This window comes from Saccostrea cucullata, unplaced genomic scaffold, assembly GCF_032062105.1.
Source record: "Saccostrea cucullata isolate Sc308-1 unplaced genomic scaffold, CSIRO_AGI_Scuc_v1 ctg3283, whole genome shotgun sequence".
Classification (NCBI taxonomy): Eukaryota; Metazoa; Mollusca; class Bivalvia; order Ostreida; family Ostreidae; genus Saccostrea; species Saccostrea cuccullata.
The window spans coordinates 8640-18893 of record NW_026933368.1 but is presented as its reverse complement, the minus strand read 5'-3'; the positions used below and the strand labels follow the sequence as shown (position 1 = coordinate 18893).

The following is a 10254-nucleotide window of genomic DNA, read 5'->3' as shown; positions in this document are numbered from 1 at the left end:
TGTCTTCAACACATATAAACACTTATAATGTAAATTTTAGTGTATGCAATGAATACGTTAAGCGGCACTGTGACACACAATGAGGGAAATTGACAAATGTAGAATTTTTGCATGCTCCAGTTGAATGTTGTTTACAAGTTTGAGCTAAAAATAAAAGTTGCGTGACCTTGACAAACACAAAAACAATGAAACAGTAGACACAACCTTTGTTTTTCCGGCACTTATATCATGAATCGTCATATCTTAGCTATTTCTCTTTTTTAACACTAACCTAGCATAAATGTACATGGTTTTGTTTATCTAACACAATTTAGAATCACAACTAGAAAAAAAAACTTTCTAATGTTGGGATGATTTCCTCAAGGGTTTTCTTGACGTTTGTAACACGTGGTTGACCTTCACGATTTTTACACGAAAATATATATTCCTTAGCACATCCTCTCCATCGCATTCAAATATTTTCTTCAAATGACCCAGATTTAGTCCAGAGCCGGCCACCTTTTCTGCCGTACTTATTTTAAGGATTTCTTTACCAACAAGCAAATGCAAAGATGAAACGTTCTTTGCTTTTTCTCTGTTGAACTTTATTTGATTGATAACAGCAGCTGGTTGGAAACTCTGAATACACATTTTGTGTGGAAAATCAGCTTTCCTAGGACCTTCACAACCTCCATAGCATTGTGGGCATCACATGGTGTGTTTAAGATTGTCCTGGACAATTCTTCTTGCTTGTACGACTGGGAAGTGAAGGCCTTCTTAAATATACTGAGACTGTCTATACATCCTATCACACAGTCTAAAAATTCTGCCTCGCTTTTTATGTTCATCATTGCATTCATTAATATTGGAAAATCAAATTTTCGTCCATTGTGGGCAATCAAATACACACTAGCATATCTCTTTAGCCATTTGCAGAATTTATCAATGGAAGAAGAAAGATCATCTGCATGAACCTGTTGACCATGGACTGTCGTTGTCCCACTATTGTTGACAATTATCCCGGCTATCTGCTGTGCAGTGGAAGCAATTGGCACCTTTGGGTAAACGTAAGCAGAAAACTCTGACACCGATCCCACGACTGATGCAGCAATTTGTGTGATATGTGGATATTTCCCTCCACGCACTGAAATATACAAATGTTTGTTAGTTGATAAATACTGATTAACATATTAACATGTACTAGTAGTTATCTTCTTGCTGCAATTTATAATTTACTCAAGTCAGTTGTCTCCAAGTCAAAGAAATGAAGGTAGCATTTCCCCTGCAGGAACAGGTTTGCAGTTTCCTTGAGGCTCTGCTTCTGGGAAGTGCTCGACATCAGCATCAACAGTAAGCCCGATACCTGCATAAGATTAGCAAAAATAATTGTTAAAAACTAAAATGTTAAACAAAGCATAATATTCCATGATTTAATATAAAGTTCCAAGACTGATATTTGTTTTAAATTCTACAATTTCATAAAAATAAGAATAAAAGTAGAATATTTATTTAAATTTAAAGAAAAATACCTGACTGATATGAAGCTCCCTCCAATGCTTCATTAGCACCTTGGGTGACCGCTCGCTCTTGTTTAAGCATCAAACGTCGTCTCTTGGTTGAGGGCAATCAGGACTTTTCTTGAACTTTTTCTCTGTGCCTCATCGTCTGCTCAGCATAAGCTGTGGTATTTTTCCCATGATACAGACCAGCTTCCTTGTGAACCTACATATTCATGAATATTATTTTAATAAATAAATATCCTTTTTGAATAGTGACAAAATAAATAATTTTATTCACAAAATTTTATTATGAATTATAACAAACTATTTGAAAAAACAAAGTATATTTCATGCATGTACTTACAGCTCTATGGCTTCCATTTCTTTATTGCAATACATATGTCTTTAAAAAGATAAACAAAACAAAACAATAAAGTAAAAGTGTTGTACAAAAGTGAACACAAACAGAAATGCATTAAGTATGCAATTGCAAAAAAACAAAGGAGAAAGATCATTCTTCCTGTCATTCAAGATTCTGTGGGTTTAAATGGAAACCAGAGGGGAAAAAAATTATGTCATTGTATTTATAATTCATTTATATATTTTTTTTTCTTTTTAGCTGAATGTTCATTGATATTAATATTTCACTTTTTTTCAATGTAATTAGTTTTTTATTGGCAATACAGTGTACATGTAAGTAGGTAATGCAATTAAACTAAACTGAAGAAAAATATTCCAAGCCAGGTGAATTTGAAGAGGAGGAACAAAATGAGAAAAAATTAGCAATATCACATATGCTGATTTTCTCAATTTAGCTTTTCCTAATAAAATTCACCTGGCTTGGTATATTTTTCTTCAGTTTATATTACACTTTTAGCACCAAGATAATATATTATGAAATTTGTTTTCACCTGTAAACCTTTACTGAATGTGATTTGTCTATATTTGTTTTTTCATTAAAATATTAGTAATATTTTCCAAGTGTTTTTCATATTCCATTTCTTAGGAGAACAAAATCTAAGAACCATCCACTTCTCTAAACTTGTGACATGATATTTAATCTTTTTCAAAGAAAAAAATTGTTTGTATCATCTGTCCTTAAACATCTTTTCCATTTATAAACATAATATAATGAGACAAAATAAACATTAAGTTAAAAAAAACACCTTTCAATATATCGATATATCATATACTGAGACAAATTATTAACTAGAGGTACTGTGAGCAATGAGCTCACTAAATGATACCCCCCGCCTTCCATATGAATATAATGGCAGTGTCCATGTTTTGCTCTGGAAAATCCAAAATGTATGTCAGATCAAAAAGTAAAATAAGAGGTACACAATGATAATATGTAATAAAGATTCTTTGAAACTTTCATTAAATGTCCTTCTGTGGTATGAGTGGAGTTGCGGATAAGAGATGGGTACCCCCAAAGCATAACAGACGGACGGACAGACATACCGATTACTTTATACCCTCCCAATTTTCAAGTGAGGTTATAAAAACAGTCACTAAAGCGCTTACAAGTATCAAGTAGGAAAAGACCTCTATGCATTATAATTAAGCACATCAATTTCATAGTAATTTGTTTCGATAGACCCATAAACATGCATAACATTTTATTTACATGTACTTATTTTATTCTATTTATAGATATTGGATGCAAATTTTGTCAATTATAAAAAGTCATTTTTATATACATTTTTTAAGTTCTTATGATGAATCATATGGAGATAAGGAACTGTATACAAAATCTTAAGTCCACAAAACAATACAAAATAGGAAAAGAGCAAACACGAACCTACATATAATCAAAGTTGGGATCAGATGCGATGGAGGAGTAAGCATCCCCTTTGGACCGGTCATACCAACTATGTGCTCCTTGTCATGATCGGGAAATAACGGAAAATTTGTCGTCAGTTCAGTGTATAAATAATGGACTAACAATTAGTATGCAAAACGTCAGTCAGCATTTGAGTCAATGATAAATTGTATTTGCTGACAAGGTCATTGTATCGACCATAGAACTTAAGGTCATTGTATCGAACATAGAACTTATGAATTGATGACTATAAACGAAACTGCTGATATTCTTGCTTCATCAAATTGTTTGTCAATAATTTATCTCGTTTTAAAGATTGTTCATACGTATGGAGCATGATCTGGCTTACCAAATCAGCTGAATTGTATAAACTCTGTATGCAGGTGATGCTCACTCCTCAATGGCAACTGATCCCACCTCTGATGATGTGGAGGTCCGTGTTTGCTCTGCTCCTATTTTATAGTGTTTATAGGACTTTGATATTGTATACTGTTCGTTTTCTCCATATCCATCTGGGACAGAAAAAAGACGCATGTTTAATCTGTGATACTGCAACATACCCAAATCAAAAAAGTTTGACCTAGATAAACTATAAACAATCAATATTGTTTACTATGAAACACTAAGTGTAAGCTTGGTATTTATATATTGCAACTGCCCTCTCTGGTATCAAAGTTGTAGTTTCCCTCACAAACAGACATACAGACACGTTATAATATACTCGATTAAATGTTTAAATAAAATTAACCATATCTTAACAGATTGCAAAATTAGCCAAGTCATTACTATTTAAGTGTGTGTTGCATTGCGAACCACAACCATATTTCAGTATAATATTACTGTACATATATGTAATCAATAACCAAAGTATGGTTTTGGTTCAGAATGCAACACTTGGTGTACTAGAAGTTTAAACATCATAACCCTCCGACATTTTCCCATATGCCCAATTTTAAAGCGGTTGAGGGTACCATACTTTGGCCGATAATTCCAATTTTATCCTAATTTTTTCCCCTGCATAAATATACATGGCACAAAATTAGACATGTTGAAAATAATGAAAGTAAGTTTAAAATTGTGTGCAGCCTAATTTCATTTATCGCAAAAAACATGGGCCAAAAAAGAGCCTTATCGAAATATCTCCTTTATTGATTTAGATTCATAAAGAATACAATGCCAAATCATATACATGTACACCATTCAGAGGAGCAATTGTGTATTTGAGAGGATAAAAAATATGCTTCAGTTAAAAAATTCTAGAGAGTAACACTCTAAATTATATATATTAATCTTAATAGTATATCAATATATAGGATTACCAATGCTACCAAAATAAATTCAGGTCTTACAAGTTAAGACTGTCAAATCCCCTTTTGTGCCATGCTGTGTCAGCAGCTGCTGACATTTCCTGAAGCGTCTTACAAGGATAACTGAGCTTCACAACTTTCTTGCCTTTAACTTTATCAACTTTCTTCATAAATTTTTCAGATCTTGAGGGAGCACCGGGAGTTTGTAAAACACGCTTCTCCAGGTGTGTAGGATTACAAGGAGTTTTGGGACTGTAATTAGAAATAACATGTTCTTTGTCAACAAGTTAAGACATTACAAAGCAGTGAATATTTTTAAAAATTGCATCTGACATTACTACTATCACACTTCTGAGTGAAAACACCTGGTCTTTTCTGGCCCAGGTTATTAAGGTGTGACTTAATGTTTTTCAATTTAAAAAATATAACTGCATGATAATGTACGTATGTATCAGTGGTTCAAGCTTAGAGGTTTTGAATATTTAATGAAGGTTTGTGTTATCCAGAGTACATTTGAGGTTCATAAATTATAATTCCATGCAAGTTACTTGTTAATCTAATTTCATTAATTTAATTATATATTTATTATTCTTAAGAACAATTACCATTCGTCAGGAATTGGAGTTGATAAAGTTTGTCTTGGAGTACTTGCATTACGGGTCGATAGGTCTTCGGGTCTACATGTCTACGGTTTCTACAGATCTACGGGTCTACAGGTCTATGGGTCTACAAGTCGACAGGTCCACAGGTCTACAGATCGACAGGTCGACAGGTCAACAGGTCTACGGGTCTACAAGTCTACAGGTCGACAGGTCTACGGGTCAACACGTCGTCAGGGTATCAAGGTCACAATAAATATGATTATACGTGTTAAGAAACAAGGGTTTCAATGTTTCCTAGATATTATAGTATTAAAAATTCAGATGTATGATAATATTTTTTTAACAATATACGAATTTTTTGACAAGTCTATTTGTAAATGAGGTAACAGATAAAAGTAAAAATTATATGAGATGTGTAAATGTTATTCAATTTCAATGAATAATAATAAGTGATTGGGTTTCTATGGTGATTGGGAAGAATGTGAAATAGTTTAATATAAAATGTTAATATTAGCGGGTGCTATATAAAGATGTAGACCTGTCGACGTAGAGATGTTGACCTGTAGACCTGTAGACCTGTAGACCTGTCGACCCGTAGACTTTCGTTAGATATTAGAGTGCTAAACATTTATATTCATATAAGTTTGCATTTTTATGTATTCATATACATAATACTTATGAATATTTATGAATGCAATAAATTTAGTTTAATGCAAAAATAAATATGATATTTAATATTTTTTATTTCAAATTACTATAACAGTTAAAAGGACTATTCACTCCTATTTCAATATGAGCGAATCCACAGGAACTATATATCCGTATACTATACTTGACCCGCCATATATATGTAGCATTTGTATGAGACAGAAATTAATTAAACCGTGATGCGCCACAAATAGAGGTTGTGTTGGGGGGGGGGGGGGGTGTTATATATTAAATTAATCATTTTTAAAAAAAAATACAAATATTTGACCTTTTATATTATACGTGCACATGTCCTCATCCATATTACTATCTTTTTAAATTGACCACAAGAATATAACAAACCTGTACAAAAAAGAGCCTTCTGTTGAGAAACCACATTATATAAAACCATAGCCTGCTTCAATGATTCCTCAGTAATTTCTGTAGGTGTTGGAGTTAATCTATTCTCCAGAGCTCCAGTCAGGGTATGTTGCAGGATGTGTAGAGCAACTGCCAATCTTAAAATGTGGTTTGTATCCTTACTAGTAATTGTGGACGACTCCTCAGATGGATCGTTCTGAGACATTGAAGGTTCATTGTTTTCCTTATCATCTTCTTAAAATAATACATTTTATAAATTGTATTAATTTCATTTATAAATACATGCATTATTCATTTAATTGTTTTTTCTATTAATTTTTTTAGAACTACAATCTTAATTAACATTTTAGAAAATTTATTAAAATCTATTTGTAAATACATTATCCATTCACTAATAGTATCGTTATAATTATTTTGAGTAAAATAAACGAAATATAAATTATAATAATTATACAAATTGTAATTTGAGAAAAAAAATCGAAACATTTCATACCTTCATCTGAGCCATATTTTCTACTTATGAACTCTGCATACGAGTCAGTCATTTCGTCGAATTCTTGCTCTGCAACTTCTGAGAGAGTGTACAATTGCCCTTTAGTATGTTCTTCGTAAACTTTTGTCAATATTTCGGCAAAGTCCTGCATATTTGATTCTTTTAGTATCTGCATGTTTTCTTTTGTTACTGCCGATGTGTTAAATATAGGTTTTGAAACAAAGAACAGAAATCGGTCAAGCAAACCATCATCTCCCCCAAGATGGAATAATTCGGAAATCAGAGGATGTGGTTGAATAAACAAGCAACATGACATTGACGTTTTCATGAAACCTCTGTTTCCGGATACTAGGGTTGCCGTGTCTCCTTTCCCGCCCCACATTTTGCATAACAGTGAACGTTCGCCCTCTCCTTTCGATTGCTTTACATTTATTGATGTTAAGAAACGGTGTCCCTCATCACTGGTAATTAGACCGTATCCGTTGTTGTCTATCTGATGCTTCTGTAAACCAGCGGTTGTATTTGTTTCAAGTTGTAGATTCACCCCGTGCTTCTTTCTGATTTTCTCAATTACCGGATCTACAACTCTGTAAAATGTGTTGCTTTTTCCTCCACCGGGCGCGCACACGGAGATTATAAACTGGTTAAGAACTGTGGTATATTCACTGCTTCCGACAGTAACTTTACTTTCTGGTCCGGTCAGTGCCGCAACTAAGGATAATAAGCTTGCCGTAATTAAAGTTTTAGAACAATTTGTCGCCTTTTCGAACACTGTCAACCAGTTTTCAATTTCTTCTGAAAATACATTTTTCCATGGAATTTTAACGCTGTATGAGTTCTTGTAAATTTTAAATACATCCTCCGTTCTAACTTTCTTCATCGATGCCATTTCTTATCCAACGTGTCTTTGAAATGAAACGTTTCCATTGTGACGTCATAATATAAATAACGTTATAGATACATATGTTTTGTAACAAATACATAGTAACGCTATGGATACTTAAAATTTTATTCAGCAAAGTTTTCGATACTCTAAAGATTCTTATACTGGTTCCATTTTTTTTTCAAAATGGATACCAATTCCGAAAATTTGAAACGGGCTCCGAAAGCTTTTGAATTTTACAAAATCATTTCCAATAAGGAAAATTTAATATCATATTTAATGGAAATAAGCATCTTACAAAATCGTATGGACTGTGTAGTATGTGGATCGGAAATGAATTTAGTGAAGCGAAAAGATTTATCCGATCAGGCTCAATGGAAATGCCCATGCTGTATTTCATCTTGTTCGATTAGGAAAAATTCAATCTTTGAGGTAGGAAACATTTTCAATGAAAAAGGAAAAAAAAAAACATTGATCCGTAAAGATTCAAAACAAACAATTATTTTATTAAAACATTATCAATTTATTACACTGTTATTCTAAATTTTATAAACTATTTTCATTTTTTTCACAGAATTCCAAATTATCACTGGAAAAACTCACGGAAATATTATATTACTTTAAATGGATTTTCAAATTTATGAAATTGAGAAACTGGTTGATGTTAATCATGGCACAGTTATAGAGTGGTTTCGCAAATTACGATCGATGACATTGCAATTTTTAAAGAATGATCCAATTACACTTGGAGATAGTATGGGAATTATAGAAATTGACGAAAGCTTATTTGGAAAAAAAAAGAAAATATAACAGAGGAACAGGAAGACAGGATACGTGGGTTTTTGGTATGGTTGAAAAGGGAACCAGAAAAGTCATTTTTCGGGTAGTGGAAAAGAGAAATAAAGACACTCTATTACCTATTATTTAAGAATCTGTTTCCGAAGGTTCTACAATTCATTCAGATTGCTGGTCAGCATATAACACTTTGGTTGAAGAGGGATTTGTGCACAAAACAGTCAATCATTCTAAAGAATTCTTAGCCAGTGATGGAACATGTACCAACGAAATTGAGGGCCTTTGGGGTATTACGAAAAACAAAATCAAGAAAATGAAAGGCATTCTGCACGACAAGATCCAGGATGTTTTGCATGAATTTTCATATAGAAATCGATACGGATTTTCAAATGGCGATGTTTACCAAAAACTTATCGATGACATCGGTCATACCGTTTCCAATTTTTAAAACTTAACAATATAGTCATCTCATATAATTTGTTTATATTTTCATTTCTTACTTCATTTACACAATGACTTCTCAAATAATTTGTAAATTGTCCAAAAATTATAATCATCAATCTGAATTTTGTATACTATAATATCTAGGAAACATTGAATCCCTTGTTTTTTAATACGTATAATCATTTCATATTTATTGTGATCTTTATACCCTGACGACCTGTCGACCCATAGACTTTTAGACATGTAGACCCGTAGAACTATAGACCTGTAGACTTGTTGACCTGTCGACCTGTAGACCCGTAGAACTGTAGACTGTAGACTTTTTGATCTGTTGACCTGTCGACCTGTAGACCCTTAGACCTGTAGTCCTGTAGACCTGTTGACCTGTAGACCCGTAGAACTGTAGACTGTAGACTTTTTGACCTCTCGACCTGTAGACCCGTAGACCTGTAGTCCTGTAGACCTGTAGACTTGTTGACCTGTAGACCTGTAGTCCTGTAGACCTGTAGACTTGTCGACCTGTAGACCTGTAGACCCGTAGAATTGTATACCTGTAGACCCAAAGACCTGTCAACCCGTAGACCTGTAGACCTGTAGACCCGTAGACCTGTAGACCTGTCAACCCGTAGACCTATACACCCCTAGACCTATCGAACAGTATTTCTGCAGTCATGTAGACCTGTATCCGAACTATCAACCCATAGACCAGTCTACCTGTAAACCCATATAACTTTCCATTCGTAGACCTATATACCTATAGATTACCCTTTGACCTGTATACCTGTCAATCTGTATACCTTTCTACTTGTAAAATTGTCCTAATACATACACATTCATAATTACATGTATATTCAATGTTCAATATAAATATTTCATCATTATTATTCATTATACTTATTCAAATTCAAAAATTAATAAAATTTACATAACGATTTATTTCTTATTAAATAAATACGTGTAGTAATGAATATTGCGCATTAATATACCAAAATATTTCAAATCAAATCCGAACTACTTTCCGTACATGTATAACCAACTTGGGCCTGTAATACTAACAGATGTGTAGGCATTGAATATTCAGTTTATTTAGACATACTTTAATGTAATATAATTTAATATAATATAATATTAGAGTATTATGCACTTGACGGACATTTAAGGCTAGAGAATTTGGTCCCTTTAGGGATGGAAAACCTTTAATCGGCCAAGCTTATCCCTGGGCGCAGCCATTGCTACGGACCATAACTCTTGTCAAGTAACGATAATTTATGACTTCTGATTTCCTAGCGACAAGGACTGGAATCAAGGGCAGAGAACCAGAGCTACTCTGAGAATTGCCGAGATCGACGCAATATCGGT

The 10254-nt window shown here is 33.3% G+C and overlaps 1 protein-coding gene across 1 annotated transcript; it reads right to left on the bottom strand.

The window, feature by feature from the left end:
- Positions 1-584: 584 nt before the first annotated feature.
- On the bottom strand, positions 585-7662 carry LOC134238119 (uncharacterized). The gene is made up of 6 exons (XM_062720241.1): positions 6774-7662; positions 6263-6514; positions 4653-4884; positions 1686-1701; positions 1216-1342; positions 585-1123 (listed from the first exon to the last, which is right to left on the bottom strand). Exons 1-6 carry the CDS (start codon positions 7660-7662, stop codon positions 585-587), a joined length of 2055 nt encoding a protein of 684 aa, XP_062576225.1.
- Positions 7663-10254: the final 2592 nt, after the last annotated feature.

Bases quoted from the DNA above. Each gene is read 5' to 3' on its own strand.
- LOC134238119 (XM_062720241.1), bottom strand. From the start codon at position 7,662: ATGGCATCGATGAAGAAAGTTAGAACGGAGGATGTATTTAAAATTTAC. The intron at 4,885-6,262 runs GTTTGTTATATT...TTGTTGACAAAG, and splicing joins GAAGGCTCTTTTTTGTACAG to AACATGTTATTTCTAATTAC. The intron at 1,124-1,215 runs GTAAATTATAAA...TGTATATTTCAG, and splicing joins CTTGGAGACAACTGACTTGA to TGCGTGGAGGGAAATATCCA.